The sequence below is a fragment of the Phaseolus vulgaris genome, chromosome 4, assembly GCF_051622355.1.
Source record: "Phaseolus vulgaris cultivar YP4 chromosome 4, ASM5162235v1, whole genome shotgun sequence".
NCBI lineage: Eukaryota > Viridiplantae > Streptophyta > Magnoliopsida > Fabales > Fabaceae > Phaseolus > Phaseolus vulgaris.
This window is the reverse complement of record NC_143501.1, coordinates 31404473-31424304: the sequence shown is the minus strand read 5'-3', so window position 1 is coordinate 31424304 and position 19832 is coordinate 31404473. Positions and strand designations below refer to the sequence as shown.

Below are 19832 nucleotides of genomic sequence, written 5' to 3'. Positions count from 1 at the left end.
CTAATTCCTACCATAGTTGCCTAAGTCTATTTAGAGCTAGAGATGTCAGAGTCATCTCCATATTCATCTTCATTTTCTCCCTCTTCATTGTATTCTCATTCATTTGTTTCTTCATCTATTTGATCTTCAAACGATGATACATTGTTTACGTCCACTTCTTCAAGCTCAGCCACTAAATCTTGTAATCCTAAAACTTGTTCAACTTCAATCACTTCATTAACATGTGACATTTCATAAACTTGATATGGCACTTCAACTTCTACATCATCAGAATCTATACGACCTCTAGGCTTCGTTTTGATTCCAACACACTAGCCACGTTTGTCTCTGTGTGATGTTGGATATGGTACATAATATACTTGTTGAACATTATGTGCAATGATAAAAGGATCAAATGGAACATATCTTCTATCCATTCAAATATCCACAATATCATATTTGGAATCCACTTGTGTACCTCTTGTTGATGGATCAAACCAATCACAGTAAAATAATACAACTTTCTTATCCAAGGTCAAAGAATTGTACTCCATCTCATACATGTATTCAATCACACCATTGAAATCATCCTTACCTCCTTCTGTAAGGCCCTTTACATGGACCCCACTATTTATTTTTTTCTTTCCCTCGGTCCATACATGAGCGTGGAATTTGTACTCATTCACAAAGAATGTGTGTCATTCTTTTACACACCTTAAAGGACCAAGTGATAAATCTCTTAGGTGTTGGTTTTTCACACTTAAAATGTCTTTATAAACCTATAAATATATCAATCTCATTAATTTTTTATGAAATGGTTCAAAAAGTCAATAAAAAGTAAATTATAGAATTTGTATATACATACTTGTGCCCTAAACCACAAAGGGAAATTTGCATGTATACAAGCCTAAACATGTTATTTATAAATTTCATTAGAATGTAAGAGTGGACAATATATAGGTGTCAATGCATTAGGTTAGCGATAACTTAATGAATGAACAACAATGTTTTATAAGAATATCTTGCACGAGGCTTACTAAAGCTATGTTTTTTATATATAAAAGTTTTCATGTTAGGCATCATTACACAACTTGACATCTCAGCTAGGCTGACACCTCAAGTAACAACAATCATTTACCATCACATGAAAAAAGTATTATTTAATAAAGAAAAAAAGAAAGAAAAAAAAAAGAACATGGGGGGACTAGACCAAAACTCATATGTTAACAAAAACAATACATAGGTAAACTATACCTATTCATAAGGAATTCTAAGAACAAACTATATTGAAGCCGATTATACCAATGAAATGATTCTCTATGAATAAATCCTAAATTAGCCTATTATACTCAAGGTATGGTTTAAATTCATTACAGTTGATCAAAACATTAACATGAGTTGAGTTCAATTCTTCATCAGTTAACCAACGAGTGATTTCCCTCCCACAATGACATCCAGGTTGGTCAAAGACAGATAAGATTGATGGAATCCTTTCACTTTCAATGTCCACTTCATTTCTACTATGTTGTGGTCTTAACATGAAGTTGTTGGAATAGTGTGAACAAAAATGAGTTGTCTCACGATGCAAATAAGATGTGCAAATAGATCCTTCTACCCTAGCCTTATTCTTCACTGATCGTTTAACATATCCCATGAATCTAAAATCAAAGAACTATGTTATGATTGATAATTATACTTCACATTAAATAAAGACTAATAACTCTTATTATTATCTTTCAATTGGGTACATCTACCTATAATGAACAGGTCCACCAAGTCTGGCTTCATATGCTAGATGGACAGGGAGATGTTCCATAGAATAAAAAAATGTCGGGGAAATATTCTTTCCAACTTACAAAGAATTATTGGAATGTTTTGTTCCATCCTAGTAAGCTCATCCTCTTTTAGTGTCGAAGAACACAAATCTTTGAAAACATGACTTACCTCGATCATGGGATTTAGAACATGAGTTGGTAACGAACTAAATGCTATGAGAAGTAGGCATTCCCTGAATACATGACAATCATGGCTTTCATGTTAAGCACCCTTCCCTTGTTCACATCAGCACATCTAGCCAAGTTCGAAGAATATCCATCAAGCATCCTAAGATCTTTTAACCATTGACACACATGTTTAATTTCCTCTACAAGTGTGTAATTTTCTTTTGGCCTGAACATCTTTCCATTAGGATGGGACTTTAGTTCCAAGTCTCCTTGCCTACAATACAAACTTAAGTCCATTCGTGCTTTCTCATTGTCCTTTGTCTAACCATTTACATTCATGAAAATGTTAAAGATGTTATCGAAGATTTTTTTTTCCAATATACATAACATCAAGATTATGTCTTAATATATTGTCTTTCCAGTATGGAAGATCCTAAAAGATGCTTCATTTTCTCCAGTTATGCCACTCCCCATAACCATGTATTCTTTTCACACCACCTTTAGTTACTTTAGGATAAGTCTTGACTCTATTCCAAACTTGTCTAGGTGTGAACTTAGGTGGTGGAGGATCCATGTCAACTTCCCCCTTCTTGAACTCATTCATGTTCCTCCTAAATGTATGATCATTCGGTAAAAATCTACAATGCAAGTCAAACAAAGAATTCCCCTCCCCCCCCCATGATGTAATCTAAATTCCTTTGAATGCTCCATGTAATGTGGGCATGCTAATTTACCATGAGTTCCCCAGGCATACAACATATCGTAAGCAAGAAAATCATTACTAATCCACATTAACACTGCCCTCATCTTGAAGTTTTCTTTCATTGAAATATCGTATGTTGGGACACCACTCCACAATTTCTTCAAGTTGTCTATCAAGGACTGTAAAAATACATCAATACCAGCCTTTGGATTGAATGGGCCTGGTCTGAGACAACTCAAAAACATATAAGGTTTAGATATGCAGATTTTGGGAGGAAGATTATACGTGTCACAATTATTGGCCAACATGAATAGGGTGCATTTGATGCTTGCACATATGGATTAAAACCATGAGAGCATAAACCTAATCACATATTGCGTGCCTCCATAGAAAAATCGGGATATACTCAGTTTTAGTGTGGGTTTAATGTCTCTTTAGCCAACATTAAATTTTTTACATATTTTTTTTTTTGTAATATTAGTATCCACTTAGCCTACACTATTAGTGTCCATATTATGGCTCACTCATATTTATGGTAGCTAATCAATATTATTCTTATAGTGTTCACTAACTCAAAACTGTCATTTAACAAATTACTTATCAAGTTCCCAACCTCACAACAACGATAAGGGATTTAAAAGGGGATTTTGGGGAACAAGGTTAGGGATTTTGAGAGAGGAGCACGACTTGGAGAGCAGGAGCACGAGCACGAGTTGTGGAGTTCTCTAGTGTGTGAGTAACTAATTTGAATAATTATGCCCCACAGAACTAGCTTTGTGAATGGAGTTTCAATTTCTGGCTTTCAATTTGCCTTTCAATTTCATAGTGGATTTGGTGAATTTGAGAGAGTAGGGGTTTGTGAATTTCAGAGAGCAGAGTTCATGTTTAACAAAACATGACATACTTTAAAAAAAAAAAACTTTATTTCTTTTAATTTTGTATGTAAAACTTTACATGCAAATATAACCCTTATGTAATTATTTTCGCCTTTTTTAAATCCATATGTAATTATTTTTTAATTAAATATGTAAAACCTTATATAAGGATAAAATCCATATATAACTATTTCTCTTTTTTTAATTAAATATGTAATACTTTATATACGGATAAAATCCGTATGTAACAATTTCTGCTTTTTTTTAATTAAAAATGTAATGTTGTTGTACCGACCCGTCCTCGGGCGTTGACTAAAGTCAACACATGGTGGGACCTGTCAAGGGCGCAATAAGGTGAACAAGGGAGTTGACCAGTCTTGGGCGTTGGCTGGGTTTGGACCAAGAATGTGCCTGTGCCTGAGCAGTGTCACCCCCGATACCCACGGGTAGGAACGACCGTGGAGGGGGCGGCACGGTAGGAGGCGACACAGTAGGAGGCGGCACGGTAGGGGCGTGGAGGCCTCGGGCCTCGGTACCCCAAACAGTGATAATAGACGAGAAAGGTGGTTTCCAAGCCACACCCCCAGTTCCAGCAGGGAGAGACCCAACTCATGAGGGATTTGTGCATGAGGCGTGGGGACGCGACAAAACACGCCACCGTTAGAGACCCACTGGGACAGATACGACCCATGGGAGGGCCACGTCCCAGAGGGTGATCTGCATGCATGGTACGTGAGGAAGGTGAAAACACTCACAGGGCGAGTGACTAAGAGCTTGGGCGTATGAATTGGCACCCAAGCAGTCACCCCCCGCGCAAGATGCATTCCAAGAGGGGAACCTTACACGCTGGTATTCCCCTAAGTTTGGGCCACAGTGTCGTAAGGCTGCACCCACAGATAGGCTCAATGTTAGAGGAAGACACATGGCAGAAGCACATGAAAGGTATATAAGGTCTTGTTACTAACAGACTAAGGTACGTTTTTCACACTTTACACAGTTTTAGTGGTGTTTTGTGACGTAGGTGCAACAGTGTTTTCTACCACAACTGACTTGATCGTCGGAGTGCAAACGGCTGCGAGGGCGCCCATTTGTCTCTCTGTTTCAGGTATTCACGGCGGCGAAGGGTGAAGATTGGAACGAAAACAAAGGAGTCCTTGAAATGCAGCTCGTAGTTACGCACGAAGGTGATTGAGTCAACCGGCAGGAACAATTGTATATACAGATATAATCCGTATGTAACAAATTATATACGGGCATAATCTGTATGTAAATATTTCAATTTTTTAAATTAAATATGTAAAACCTTATAAACGGATAAAATTTGTATGTAATTATTTATCTTTTTTTAATTAATTATGTAATACTTGATATACTGATAAAATCCGTATGTAATGATTTCTACTTTTTATAATTAAAAATGTAATGTTGTAGATACATATATGATCTGTATGTAATTATTCCCGATTCATGGTGCCAAAATTACATACAGATTATGTTTGTATGTAATTAGTTTTGGTTTACATACGAAAAAAATCCATTTGTAATATGTATTTACATACTGAATTAAATCTGTATGTAAATATTTATATATAACACTCAATTTACACATGGATATGAATTCGTATGTAATAATTAGTATGTAAATGAATAATTTCTTGTAGTGGTTTAATGTAAAAAAACAAACTATAATTAATAAATAAATAATTTAAGTATAATTCTAATCTTTGGGATTCAATACTTCACACTACAAAAAAACTTGTATAATGCGGCGGTTTTAATATGGCGGTTATTAATAACCGCCACAATCTGCCGTATAATACGACATTTTAGTAACCGCCACAATGATCCTTTAGAATATGGCATTTTTAACCGCCATAATTATCCTCCAAAATAAAATTCCCGCTTTTGCTTTCCCTCCTATACCATTCCTCTTTATTTTCATTTAAAAAAAAAATTAAAAATTTGTTAAAAATTAATTTTGTTTTTGACCAGCCTTTGACCAGCCTTGTCTCCCACTCTTTGGACCAACCTTGTCTCCCACTTTGGAAACCAACTTCTTCTCCCTCGTGTCTTCAAGAAACCAGCAGCATTCTGTCTTCCTCTTCTTTGGAAACCAACATTGTCTCCCACTTTGGAAACCGTCTTGTAGTATCTTCATGAAACCTTCACCTTCTGTTCTCCTTCTCTGCTAACGCAACCTTCACGACCCACGAAACCCTCAGGCGAGCTTCACGAAACCCTCTGTCCGCCATTGCCGCTCCGCTCAAGGTTGTTCCTCTGACCTTCAAGAAACCCTGAGTCCGCCATTGTCGCCTTCACGCCAGGTTTTTCAGGTCTGTGCTCACGAAACCCTAAACCTCTGTCTTGGGAGTGTATTTTTTGAAATTGTTATAGGTTAAAATCGTTAGCAGATTTGGGATTCGTTGGTGGAAGGAATGCTCATTATCTCTCAATGAGATATTTTTCTTCTTTAGAAACCAATAACTTCGTTGGTTTGGATTTTGTGGTTCTGTTCAGCACAAGGATCTCTTAATTCACTTTGAGAGTTTCCATATCACTCATTTGAGAGTTAAACAGAGCAGGTGCTGGCTGAAGGTGCTGCTCCAAGGGTGATCGGGTTTGCTAGGTGGCTTCCAGGTAACTCTGATGCCAGACTTGGAGGTAGAAGCCGATTGGAGGTGTAAAAGGGAGGTTTGAAGTTGGTTGATGTTAGACAAAGAATGTTGGTGAGGTTTGTGCAGGTCAAGGTAGAGTGGCGGTAGCAGCATTTGCAAGAAGCTTTAATTATGAGGTTTTGTGTGTGGAGCAGAGCAAGTGGTATGCACGATCACCTTGGGAGCTACATGGAGAAAGGATCTTGAATTTGGTTGCAGAAATTTTGTTTTAATCATTCAATTTGTTGGTGTGTATACGTTGGAATGTAGAAGTACACAAATCAAATTGTGGTCTGCTGCTGGAATGTAGAATATAGAAGAATGGAAACAGAATGGAAGTATGGTTGAAAGAATGGTAGCAAGGGTGTAGAGCGTTTGTGTTGGGTATGCAGATGAAATAAGGAATGGAACATTGTTAATGAACCCTGCAGGTGGCCATGTAAGGTATATTGGATGTCAACAACCGTTGCTGGTTCATGCAGGGTCATGGAAGATGAAGAATGTGAAGTCACTACATATCAGTAAACTAGAGTGTGGAAGGGAGGTTCAGCTTTGGATTCAAATTCTTAGACGTTGCCACCATCATTTTTATTATACTTGGTTTTACTGCACAAGTAACATAATGAGTGCTGAATTGTGGTATTGAGGGGACCTTAAACAATAGTTTCTTTACACCATATGTGTAGGTTATTGGGTTGGTAATGATCGGGGTAAAAGGAAGAGGCCCGTAATATTCCTGTGGAAGAATCAATCAGTTTTATGCTTTGATAAAAGTATATGCCCATCAAATGCTCCATCAAATAAATTTATGAATAAACTAGATGTAAACAACTTGGAAGCAATGACTTTTTTTCTGTGCATGTGATAAGTTGCTTCACGAGAATTTGCTTAAACAGTGACAGTGATCCATTGGTTTTTTTGTGTTGGGTTTGGTCCCAAAGCAGTATAGGAACATGAAGGGAACATGAATGTGAGTTATGGATTATTGATTGGATCCTTTAAGATAGAATTTGGGTGAAGAAAAGCTAAGAAAGTGAGAAAATACCAAGGTTGCTGCTAAAATTATGCAGAAAAAACCTGCACACAACGTTTTTGACAGCAGGCACAGGGTGATTGTGTGCTAGCACTTTTATTTCCCTGATCAAGGCTTTTCCTGTAAAAACCAGCATGCTCAAAAGATTATGACCACAAAAAAGAGAATAAACTTCCCATAAGTGTAGCTAGATATAACCACTAGTGATACTACTCCTGCCACCAACCCTTACCAAACTTACTCAACATTTCCACATAAGGATTAATCATCCACCAAGGGGAGAAATCTGCCAACAGAGAAGTCCAATGCTTAAAAAAGCAGCTGAAAACAAAAAACCACCCCATTAAGTACTAGTTATTACACTTGCTTCCTATTGTTTGAGCCTGAGCCGTAAGAGAACACCTCCCATTTATCCAATGCCCCTCATAACCATATGCACACCTCCAGGCCCTCCCACAACAGAAACCATTATAGCATTTGTTGTCTGCCATGCATAAGACCGGAAAAAAACTTACCAGGGCCCAGAGAAAAAACCCCTACCTGCAGATCCTCTTTGCCATTCACTACTTAAAAACCACACCCTTTGCTGCCTGTTGTAGCTTTAAGGAAGCAAAGAAACATCATCAAAAAAACTACTACCGTACCACCAAGAAAGCGAAACCTCAACCCCAGCTGTTTCAAATTATTCATAGCAGAAATTGTAGAGGCAGAATAGAAATTATTCATAGTATTTTATTTGGATCAATTGACACCATTGAACTCTATAAAATGAATTATCTCAACTTGTTCTTGTATGTCTGCATTGTTTAAAAATTATATCTTAAAGGTTATTTTTATGTATTTTCCAATGAGTAATGTGTTATTTTTTTTTGTTTTCTTGCAGGTCTATTTTATTTCTTACACCATACTGTTCCCGGATAATATTGCAAATTCAGGTTCAACCCCAGGAATTTATTACAGGTTTAGCCATTTATTTTTATTCTACTTAAGCATGAGTCGGTTTTTATATGAATGGTTAACTACAAAAAGCAAGGGTTCATGTCTTACTTCAACTTTTATTATATATTAGCCTTTACAGACTTAGTTTCATTAATTTGAAGATGACCTGCACGTACTTAAATTTTGATTGCATTGTGTTAGCTTATAGAATGATAATGGTTATTTGATAATGATTATTTATAGAATGATTAAGAAATTCATAGAGACAACAATTGATCCAAACCAACTTGCAAATTGGTTTTGAAGCGTATAGATTGGTTGTATAATTAAAATTTTGTTTGTGTGACCCATAAAATTTACCAAAAGCTAGTTTGGTAAATGTAGGTTCTGATTAACTATTTTATGTAGTTAACACATTTATGTAAGTAATTTTTTGTTATGGTGTTTTGTTTTGTAGTCATGCCAATTGATAAAAGTTGGATTTCTAAACCACGAAACACCATTGAATATGCAAATGGTTTGAATGAATTTTTGGAATTTGCATTTGGACATGCTAATGGTCTTGTCATAAAGTGTCCGTGTTCAAAGTGTGGTTTCAATAAGTGGCAAATAAGGGATGTAGTTCAAGAACACTTAACATGTAGCACTTTTCCTCAAAACTACCAAACTTGGTATATGCACGGTGAAGGACTAAGTGGAAATGAGTCTGTGGTTGTTCCAAGTGCGCATGTCATTGAAGATGTCATAGAATCTCATAATCCAATGGAAGACATGTTGAACGATGCATTTGGGTTTGTGGGGCACCACGATGATCACATTGATGAGGGTACTCAAGATGATGGTGTACAAGATGATATGTTGCATGGTGAAGGAAATACAAACTTTGATGCGTTGTTGAAGGACAATAATGAACCACTATATGAAGGTTGTACCAAGTATTCAAAGTTATCATTCATGTTGAAGTTGTATCATATAAAATGCATGTGTAGAATGAGTGATAAAGCAATGACCATGATTCTAAACTTGCTAAAGGACGCATTTGAACATGCTAAGTTTCCTAACTCATTTTATGAGGCCAAGAATGTGATTAACAAACTTGGTCTTAATTATGTCAAAATACCAGCTTGTCCAAAAGATTGCATGCTATATTGGGGTGAAGAGAATGAAAGCTTAGAAGAATGTAAACGGTGCAAAATGTCTAAGTGGAAAGATAAAGATAAGAAACAATATGCAAAGATCTTGCGTTACTTTCCATTGAAGTCAAGATTGCAACGATTGTTTATGAGTTCTAAGACAACTGAATCTATGACATGGCATGCATCAGAGGATAACCAGGATGGGTTGATGAGGCATCCTAGAGATTCCGAGGCTTGGAAAGCATTTGATGTATTACATCCAGAATTTGCAAATGATCCTCGAAATGTACGACTGGGCTTAGCTAGTGATGGCTTCAACCCTTTCGGAACCATGAGTACAAGCTATAGTATATGGCCAGTAGTCCTCATCCCATACAATCGTCCTCCTTGAGAGTGTATGAAGCAAACCTCTTTTATCCTATCCATGATAATTCCTGGAAAACAAATGACAGGAAACGACATTGATGTATACTTACAACCACTCATAAAAGAATTAAAGGAGCTCTGGTTCGATGGAGTGCAAACTTTTGATTATTCGAAAAAAGAAATGTTTACATTGTGAGCGGCTTTGTTGTGGACAATTAGTGACTTCCCTGGCCTAGGCAATTTATCTAGATGGAACACGCACACTGGTCTTGCTTGCCCAACTTGTAACTTTGACACTGAGTCTTCTTTGTTGTATAGGGGCAAATACAGCTTTATGGGACACCGTCGATTTTTACATAAAGAACATAGATTCAGATTGAGTCATTCTCTTTTTGACGGAAGAACTGAACTAAGGGAAGCACCAGAACATTTGTCAGGGTCAGACATATTTAAACAAGTTGAGGGTATCAATGTTACATTTGGAAAACCATTAGAACCTACTGATACAAGTAAAAGGGGTCGGGGAAAGAATGTTCTTGAAGTTGTTGGAGCAGAACAATGGAAAAAAGAGAAGTATATTTTTTGATCTTCCTTATTGGGAGACGAACTTGTTACACCATTGTCTAGATGTCATGCATATTGAAAAAAATGTTTGTGACAATGTTTTGTATACATTACTCAATGACCCTAAGAAATCAAAAGATAATTTAAAAGCCCGAAAGGTACTTAAAGAAATGGGTATAAGGAATGAACTTTGGCCAGATGAAAGAGGAAGATTTCGGCCAAGTGTGTTTTCATTGTCAAAACCAAAGAAAAAAACGTTTTTACAAACACTGAAAGATGTGAAAATGCCAGATGGATACTCGAGTAATATTTCAAGGTGTATTGATTTGAAAGCTGGAAAGATTTTTGGCCTTAAGAGTCATGATTGTCATATTCTTATGGAACATTTACTACCCATTGCCATACGTAATGTTTTACCAAACAATGTGACTACAGTGATAGTAGAACTATGTTCATTTTTTCGACAATTATGTGGCAAAAGTTTAAGCCAAACCGAACTTGATAAACTTCAGTCCCGCATCATTGAAACTCTTTTCCACATGGAAATGTTGTTCCCTCCTACCTTTTTTACAGTTATGGTGCACTTAACTTGTCACTTAGTTGGTGAGGCCAAACTTGGAGGCCCGGTTCATTATCGTTGGATGTATCCCATAGAAAGGTAAATGTTTTTGGCACACATAGATTTTGAAGTTTTTTTAAGCTTCATATCTGATTATCCTAATTGAAAAATTATTTTATAGGTATTTGGGACATTTAAAATCATATGTTCGAAACAAGGCACAACCTGAAGGTTCCATTGCCGAAGGATACCTAGCTGAAGAGGTTCTGACCTTTACCTCTGAATATATGGAAGGGGTTGAGACAAGAAGTAACAGGCCTTCACGTGTGGATGATTCTTGTAATACAAATATGCCACAATTGAGTACCATTTTCCCACCAATTGGTAGAGTAGTAAGTGCCTCTTCAACTTTTGAGTTGTCAACCATGCAAAGAACTCAAGCACATCGATATGTGTTATTTAATTGCCCTGAAGTTACCCCTTTCATTCAGTGAGTGTTAACACAACTATAAATTTAATTATATTCAAAATGTGTTCTTAATGGAATCATTAGTAACACATTGGTTATGATTATTTTCTTAGGGAATTTAAAAGTCATTTGCAAAGGAGGTTTAGAGGGAGAAGAATTTCAAATATAGAGATAGAAAGGATTGTTAATAAGGATTTCATGAATTGGTTTCCTCAAAGGGTACGTAGAAACTGTTTTTATATTTGTTTTTATTAAAGTTTGTAACATATGTTCACACATTTAATCCTTATTTTTGTAGATTAATAACCCAGACATTTCAAGTACAGTGTCAAATGATCTTAAGTATCTATCTCAAGGTTTGACTCCACATGCTAGAAGATTTTCTGCCTTCAATGTAAATGGATTCAAGTTTAGGACCGAAAGTCGAGAACATGGGTTAAAAACCCAAAATAGTGGAGTTTACTTAACTTCATCAACATCATGTGTTGCAAGTATGGCTGATCAAAACATTAGGGAAGCGGATTTGGCATACTATGGAAAATTAGAAGATATAATTGAGCTTAATTACTATGGTCGTTTTAAAGTGACATTGTTCAAATGTAAATGGGCTGACACCACAAGAGATAGGGGGCTTAGAAAGGATCCGTGGGGTTTTACTTCTATTAATTTTTCAAGATTAATTCACATGGGAGATCGTGAGGAGCATGATCCATATATTGAAGCTTCACAAGCTGAAATGGTATATTATGTTAATGATGAAGTTAACAAGGATTGGAAAATTGTCGTCCACTTGAAACCACGAGACTTGTATGATATGGGAGAAGGAGATAATGAAGTTTGTGAACTGGAACCATGTCCACAACAAGATTTAAACCATTTTTTCAGCGAGTCTGAACATTTGCCATTGTTTAGGGATGATGAAGATGATGAATTATTAAACGAGGACAACAATGATCACGAACTTCATGAAAATGACTCAATGTCAGAGTAATAATAAGCTTGGTCTGTTAATAAAACTGCACATGTATGGTTATTGTTAGTTGCACATCTATTTAATTATGTACTTTGATATGCATTGTTATATCTTGTTTTTGTATTTTATTCTTTCCTTTTTATGTGCAGATATGCCTAAACCTAAGAGGATTAAGAACTTGCTTAAGGCAATTGGTGGACATAGTTCAGACACATCTGTGAGGAACTATGTTCAACTTAATGACACGCCTCAAACTACACGTCAACAAATAACTAAATCTGGTCAACCACATATTGGATCTCCATTACCACAAGCATCTGGACATACACCACCACAAATCTCAAAATCTGCACAACCACGAGATTTACAACCTACTTTTGAATCAGCAGCGCTACCACAAACTGAGTCTACTCAACCACCAATCTCACAATCTGCACAACCTGAAGGCACATCTGAGTATGCACAACCACACACATCTGACTCTGCACTACCACATACATCTGAGTCTACACTGCCACATACATTCGAGTCTACACAACCACATACCCCTCAATCTGCACAACCGCATACATTAGAATCTGAAGCAGAAAGGGTGGCACCAAAAAAAGGCAGACATTCAAACCACTATTGGTTTGTTGATACTATAGGTAAACATATGTTAATTTTGTTGTTGTGTTTTTCTTTTTCATTTAATTACTTTCATTGCAGATACCTTAATGTATTATACTTTATAGATGAGCATGGAGTTACTCAGAAAACGAAGCTCAAGGTTAGGGATGCTCATAATTTGCCCATTGGAACACGTGTGGTTGTCAACTATGATGATAACTTTCAACCCATTGGAGAAGCATGTGGTTTGCTTGCTGGAGTTTGTGGACAGCTAGCAGCAAATCATATATTGTTGCCTATAAGTTTTGAAAGTTGGTCATCTGTGCCTGATACTTACAAGGATACTATATGGGAGAGTGCACTGAAGGTAATTGACCCTACATTCAATAAAACATTAAATATGTACATTCTTATTTCAGTTTTTGAATATATATGTGGACTAACAATTGTATTATTTGAAGAGTCGTTTTTGCTTCATGGTAAATGAAGATCTCGCTAAGAGAGATGTTATGTTCAAAATTGGCAAATTGTGGAGGGAGTATAGATGCAAGCTCTGGAATGAATTCTATGACCCAGTGTTAAGCAGAAATGACTTGATAAAGAATGTTCCAGATGGTCTTAACATGGAGCAGTGGGCTATATTTGTGGATTATCGTCTCAAGCCTTCCACAGTGGTACATACTTTTCATTTCATATATTTCTCACTCAACTTGATTTTAAATTTGCAAAAACTGATTTCATTTTATTGTGTAGAAACTGTGTAACAGGAATAGAGAGATAAGAAAGAAACAAACTATTCCTCACACTGGTGGAGCTATGGCATTGTCAAGAAGGAGGGATAATCTGGTATATTTACATATATGTAGCTTTGTGAATTTGGCATATATTTTGATTTATAATATATTATGTATTTTTGTAATTATATTATCCTTTTTGGAATGTATAGAAAATTGAGACTGGTAGGAACATTGGCCGAGCTGAGATGTGGAAGATCACACACAAGAGGAAGAATGACACGTATGTTAATGATGAAGCTATGGAGATTGGGGTAACTTCTAATTATATCAGTTTTGAACCTCTCATTTTCTTCTTTATGTTGAACAGAGTAATTGTTTTCTGTATATACTATTTTTTAGACATACTATTTTGGATTTGGATACTGATTTGGATATTGTTTTAGACTATTTTGGACTATTTTAGATACTGTCTTAGACTGTTTTGGGTTATTTTTGACACTGTCTTGGACTGTTTTAGGAACATATTGTCTCTACCATGGGTATATATTGTTTTGGACTGTTTTGGATTGTTTTGGGCTATTTTGGATACTGTCTTGAACTGTTTTGGGAACATATTGTGTCTGCCATGAGTATATACTATTTTGGACTGTTTTGAGCTATTTTGGATACTGTCTTGAATTGTTTTCGATTGTTTTGGGAACACTTTGTCTCTACCATGAGTATATATTGTTTTGGACTGTTTTGAATTGTTTTAGGCTATTTTGGATACTGTCTTGAACTATTTTGGATTGTTTTGGGAACATATTGTCTCTATTATGGCTATATATTGTTTTGGACTATTTTGGACTGTTTTGAGCTATTTTGGATACTGTCTTGAATTGTTTTCGATTGTTTTGGGAACACTTTGTCTCTACCATGAGTATATATTGTCTTGAACTGTTTTGGATTGTTTTGGGAACATATTGTCTCTATCATGGATATATATTGTTTTAGACTATTTTGGATTGTTTTGGCCTATTTTGGATACTTCCTTGGACTGTTTTGGGAACATATTGTCTCTACCATGGGTATATATTGTTTTGGACTGTTTTGGATTGTTTTGGGCTATTTTGGATACTGTCTTGGACTGTTTTGGGAAGACGAACATTAAAGTTGGTTGCTTCCATTTTTATGTAGGATAAAATTGATGAGTTAATGCTGGAAAATCCAGAAACTGCATCACATATATCTCCAAATGATTCTGTTGGTGTCATTTTTGGAAAGGAGCATCCAGGGAGGGTCAGAGGACTTTCATATGGAGCTTGTCCTACCCTTGCTTTCAAGAAATCCACAACAAGGGTAAGCAATATGAATAATGGTTCCTCTAGTGGTGGGTCTTCAACAAATGTTGAAGAAAAGGTAGAAAAGATGGCAACTGAACTTGCAGTTGTAAGGAGCCAAATGCATACTATGCTAGCCTACATTGCTTCTAGACCAGACGTGCCGGAACATTTTGCTGCAATGGCAGCAAATTTGGTACAAGCATCTATTAATGAGGTATAAATTACTATACTTAAAATTTTATTATAATATTGTTTTCATTTATTTTTTAAAAATTGTCAATTAATTTTAAACATATTTTAACTTATTCCAGGCACCGGATGTTGCTAGTGGTGCTCCATCACCAAACCAGAATATAAGATCAAGTGGAGGGAGTAAGACAAACTAGGATTGAGAATTTACTTGTAATATGTTTAGAAAATGAAACAATTTACATTTTGACAATTTAATTTACTTGTTGTTTGGATTAGTTTGACATTATCAACTTTGTTATTTCAATGAATGAATGAACTCATCTTTTGATTATTATATTTCTCAATTTTAAATATATTATGAAATTAGTTTATGTTATAACTTAATCATATATATTATGAAACATAATATCAAATTAATTAATATTATAAAATCAAATTATAAAATAGAATTAAATAAATTATTATAAGTATTAAAAATAAAATTAAAGTTTAATTATAATATCAAATTAAATAATATTATGAAATCAAATTATAAAATAGAATTAAATAAATTATTATAAATATTAAAAATAAAATTAAATATTTAATATTCGAATTATTACAGTTATAAAGTGGCGGTTAAAACTGCCACTATTTACGTAAGAATTGGTTTACCCAATTTTAAAATTACGACATTTATAACTGACGTCAATTGCACGCTTAAAACCGCCACATTATACAATGAATACTATGGCGTCTGCTACAACGGTTCTCATTTGACCGCCACATTAAACTTTGTGGCGGCAAGAATTCTGGCGGTACGCAATACCGCCACAGACGTATAATGCGGCGGTTAAAAACGCCAATTTTTACGAAAATAACCGCCGCATTATACACGTTTTTTTGTAGTGTCAACTTAAAAAATTCTTTTATTTATGAACTCGGTGTTGCTAAAAATTCATAAGAAAAGGACAGGATAATATATGTGTAGGTAATTACTCTCCTTTCTTATTGTTTTGTTATGCCTCCTCGTGCTAATATTTTATAGTTCAATAAAATTTGAAAAGAAGGTTATTAGAAATATAAAATAATAAAAAAAGGTTACTAGAAATGTGCTAATATTTTAAAGTTCTATAAAATTTGAAAACAAAGTTATTAGAAGTATAAAATAAAACAAAGTTACTATAAATATAAAATTTTCATAATGTATGAAATATTCAAGTATAGAAATGTGCTAATATTTTAAAGTTCTATAAAATTTGAAAACAAAGTTATTAGAAGTATAAAATAAAACAAAGTTACTATAAATATAAAATTTTCATAATGTATGAAATATTCAAGTATAGAAATGTGCATGAAAGAGTAAATGAGTTTTAAATTTAATTTAATTTTATAAAATTAGTTTATAAAATAAAGTTTCCATTTATTCATGTATTATTATCTCTAATTGAAATATAATATTTAAAATTTATGGTAAATCTGATTGAAGAAGGATTATTTTTTTTTCTTTTACCTTTTCCTCTGTATTATTTTGCTATTGATGTCCTCTTTTTAGCATATGTTAACTTTTCTTTTCTCTTTCTTTTATTTTTTTAGTTTGGTGATTGTAGATTTAGTTATAGTTAATTATATCTACATCAAAAGATCCGGATAAAGTATAACTTTATTTTCCAATCTTGCTATTAATATCACTTTCAATCATATTCTCGCCACTATTTTGGAGAAAGTATATATAGCTTTATTTTCTTTTTACTCGCTCTTTCTTTTTCGTGCCATTCAATAACCACTTTACACAACAACGCTTTTACGTTAAATGCATTAAATCCAATCATTCGTACGTAGAGGAGAATATCAGTACTTCCCCCGTTTATATTTATAAGAAATCATACTTTTTTTATTTTCAAATATAAATAATTATAATTATTTTTACTTTATTCAATATTTTTTTTAACATAGCTTAATTTTAATGAAATGTTGATGGCAGATGATTAACTTAAACATTTTATGATCTGTAATATATTAAATTCTCTTAACACTTTAATAGTTTGAACACTTTATATATATCAACACTTTCGTACTTTCTTATGCATAGTGATTTTGGGGATCTTTGCTAATGCATGCCTTACTCCTTAACTTATCTTAACCCACACCATATAGTGAGCTTTTGCTAGCTTTGAGTATCAAAATAATAACTTTCTTGCCTTATTGTAAATGCCTTTACACAACTATTATAATTACACATATGAATACCTCATTACTCATACTAATTCATCTCTACATCCTGGACATGAAGTAATAAGATAACGAAAATCTAACTTAGGCGAGGCTAAGTATGAAAAATCATAGAATTTCCACTTAACAGAGAACTAATCTTTCGATGAACCACAAACCCATAACTAAAATGGGCATATACTCAATCTGGACTTGCACAACTTTGCTTCACAAACTGGGCCAGAGGCTGCCTATCATGACTTTTATTAGCATTGTTGCGCAGAGCGCCTGCTCGGATAATCATACTTGCTCTAAGCTCAGCCGCCTTATTCACATATATAATCGAAGGATTCAACTACGTATCATTTAATCATTTCACAGAGCGCCTAAACTCAGGTGATCGTTCACACACCGAGTTAACCCGACTTACCATGTACCAAATCTAACAAACTCACCACTACAGGGCGTCTGCACGCAGACGACTTGACTTACTTCGAGCTAAGACGTCTTACCAGGTGTGAATGACTCTACTCATAACAAACCAAATCACAAAACGCCTATACTTGGGTAGTCGCTCTTACGCCGAGTTAGGTCGCCTTACCTTACATCGAATCAAACGATTTAGCCATAACAAATTAGTTTGCAGAGCGCTTGTACTCGGGTAGTCATTCTTACACCGAGTTAGGGTCTCTTACCTTGCCAAATACTTCCTTTACATCAATTTTACGCACATGGTGTCGATACTCGGGTATTTGTACTAACACTGAGCTAAGTTGTCTTACCTGACACTAGATAACCAATTTACGTGCAGGCACCCGTACTCAGGTAGTCGTACTGACATTGAGCTAGGTCATCTTACCTGACACTAGATAACCAATTTACACGCATGGCGCTTATACTCAGGTAGTTGTACTGACATCAAGCTAAGTCGTCTTACTTGACACTAGATAACCAATTTACGTGCAGGGCGCCTATACTCAGGTAGTCGTACTAACACCGAGCTAGGTTGTCTTACTTGAGACTTAGATCAAGGGAATCACTAGACAAACTAGTCTCATAGGGCGCTTATGCTCAGATAGTTGTACTGACACCGAGCTAGGGCGACATATCAGGTGCTAACTCAAATAAATCAACAGAACTAATGCACCATCTTTCAAGAACAAATTTATCACTGGATGACCTCATTAGAAAACCCCTTTAAGGGAAAAAAAAGCATCACCTTAATCATCACATTGTTAAAAAAGAAAGCATTAAAACAAAATATCTTAACTGAAGTAAAACTTGTAGTTTGCCACGATCCACGTTCGAGGAATGGCTCCCCCTCTAGGGTTTCCAGCCTATACGCTCCATTCCCGACCACCTCAACTATGCGAAATAGACCAATCCACTTTGGAGATAACTTGTTTTCTAACTAGTAGGGATGAGCCTTTCCCATCACCAAGTCGGCAACCTTGAATTGCCGAGGTCTCGTCTTGGTCTTTTGCCTCAGCTCCACCTTTCTCATTAAAGCCTCTGAGTTAATACGGGCATGTTCATGCACCTTGTTTAACAAGTCTAGGTTCACCTTCCTTCCTTTGTTAGATTCCTCAACAATGAAGCTTTGGAACCAAGGAGAGTTCTCTTGTATTTCTGCTGGTATCATGGCATCTGATCCATATACCAAACTGAAGGGTGTTTCTTTAGTTGTTGACTGAAGGGTGGTGTGATAGGCCCACAGAATTCTGGGAACTTCTTATGACCAAGTTCCCTTTGCCTTTTCTAGCCTCCTTTTCAACCCTCTCAGTAGGAATCTGTTAGTTGATTCAACCTGACCATTCGTCTGGGGGTGTTCTACCGAGACGTATATCTGCTTTATCCCGAGCTCCGAGCATAGCTTACCCAATTGTTGACTAGCAAATTGGGTTCCATTGTCGAACACTAGGTGCCTCGGAATCCCAAAAAGACACACAATGTTCTTCCACACAAAGTGTTGTACCTTGTGAGCAGTTATATGTGTCACTGGCTCAGCTTCAACCCACTTGGTGAAGTATTCAATGGCCACAATAAGATATTTCATCTGACGTATCGCCAAAGGGAAAGGACCTAAAATGTCTATTCCCCATGTATGGAAGGGTCATGGGCTATAAATGGACCGCAACTCCTCGGCTAACGCGTGGTGCGAATTAGTGTGCTTCTGAAATTGCTCGCAACGTTGTGCATATTTCACTCAATCCTCCTTCATGGTCGGCCAATAATACCCAGCTCGGATGGCCTTCAACGAGAGAGTTTGTCCTCCTATGTGACTACCGCAAATGCCCTCATGGAGCTCGACCATTATGCGGATCACTAATGTCCACTTACACATGTGAGGATTGGGTGGGTATAACCGTAACAGAAAAGATTTTCATCTATCAGGGTGTACCACCCTGCATTCCTCTTAACCATCTTGGCCTCCATAGACTCGACAGGAAATAACCCATCAGCAAGGTAACACTTGTAAGGTGTTATCCAAGTCTCTCTGGTGTCGACCTGCAAAACCTCAAGAAATTCATCCCCCAATAACCCGTAAGTTGTTATTCTTGGGACTTTCATGGTTTCCCGAGTCATCAA

The 19832-nt window shown here is 35.8% G+C and overlaps 3 protein-coding genes and 1 pseudogene across 3 annotated transcripts; 3 read left to right on the top strand and 1 right to left on the bottom strand.

Annotated features, from left to right (window-relative positions):
• Nucleotides 1-26: 26 nt before the first annotated feature.
• On the bottom strand, nucleotides 27-1633 carry LOC150028001 (uncharacterized; annotated as a pseudogene).
• Nucleotides 1634-8585: 6952 nt separating this feature from the next.
• Nucleotides 8586-10214, top strand: LOC137838357 (uncharacterized). The gene is made up of 3 exons (XM_068647601.1): nucleotides 8586-9609; nucleotides 9715-9769; nucleotides 9947-10214. Exons 1-3 carry the CDS (start codon nucleotides 8586-8588, stop codon nucleotides 10212-10214), a joined length of 1347 nt encoding a protein of 448 aa, XP_068503702.1.
• A 31-nt stretch (nucleotides 10215-10245) lies between these two features.
• Nucleotides 10246-12211, top strand: LOC137838356 (uncharacterized). The gene is made up of 4 exons (XM_068647600.2): nucleotides 10246-10850; nucleotides 10933-11241; nucleotides 11334-11439; nucleotides 11519-12211. The coding sequence occupies exons 1-4, from the start codon at nucleotides 10261-10263 to the stop codon at nucleotides 12209-12211; spliced, it is 1698 nt and encodes a 565-aa protein (XP_068503701.2). The 5' UTR covers nucleotides 10246-10260.
• A 1100-nt stretch (nucleotides 12212-13311) lies between these two features.
• LOC137836442 (uncharacterized) lies at nucleotides 13312-15247 on the top strand. Its single transcript, XM_068645157.2, has 4 exons — nucleotides 13312-13476; nucleotides 13556-13648; nucleotides 14716-15075; nucleotides 15173-15247. Exons 1-4 carry the CDS (start codon nucleotides 13312-13314, stop codon nucleotides 15245-15247), a joined length of 693 nt encoding a protein of 230 aa, XP_068501258.2.
• Nucleotides 15248-19832: the final 4585 nt, after the last annotated feature.

What these genes read in the sequence shown, in the direction of transcription:
- LOC137836442 (XM_068645157.2), top strand. Translation starts at nt 13,312, where the DNA reads ATGTTCAAAATTGGCAAATTGTGGAGGGAGTATAGATGCAAGCTCTGG. An exon ending in GTCTCAAGCCTTCCACAGTG is followed by an intron (nt 13,477 to 13,555) that starts GTACATACTTTT and finishes TTTATTGTGTAG; the next exon opens with AAACTGTGTAACAGGAATAG. An exon ending in TACAAGCATCTATTAATGAG is followed by an intron (nt 15,076 to 15,172) that starts GTATAAATTACT and finishes AACTTATTCCAG; the next exon opens with GCACCGGATGTTGCTAGTGG.
- LOC137838356 (XM_068647600.2), top strand. Translation starts at nt 10,261, where the DNA reads ATGCATATTGAAAAAAATGTTTGTGACAATGTTTTGTATACATTACTC. An exon ending in TGGATGTATCCCATAGAAAG is followed by an intron (nt 10,851 to 10,932) that starts GTAAATGTTTTT and finishes ATTATTTTATAG; the next exon opens with GTATTTGGGACATTTAAAAT. An exon ending in TGAATTGGTTTCCTCAAAGG is followed by an intron (nt 11,440 to 11,518) that starts GTACGTAGAAAC and finishes TTATTTTTGTAG; the next exon opens with ATTAATAACCCAGACATTTC.
- LOC137838357 (XM_068647601.1), top strand. Translation starts at nt 8,586, where the DNA reads ATGCCAATTGATAAAAGTTGGATTTCTAAACCACGAAACACCATTGAA. An exon ending in AACCATGAGTACAAGCTATA is followed by an intron (nt 9,610 to 9,714) that starts GTATATGGCCAG and finishes AACAAATGACAG; the next exon opens with GAAACGACATTGATGTATAC. An exon ending in AAAGAATTAAAGGAGCTCTG is followed by an intron (nt 9,770 to 9,946) that starts GTTCGATGGAGT and finishes TTTGTTGTATAG; the next exon opens with GGGCAAATACAGCTTTATGG.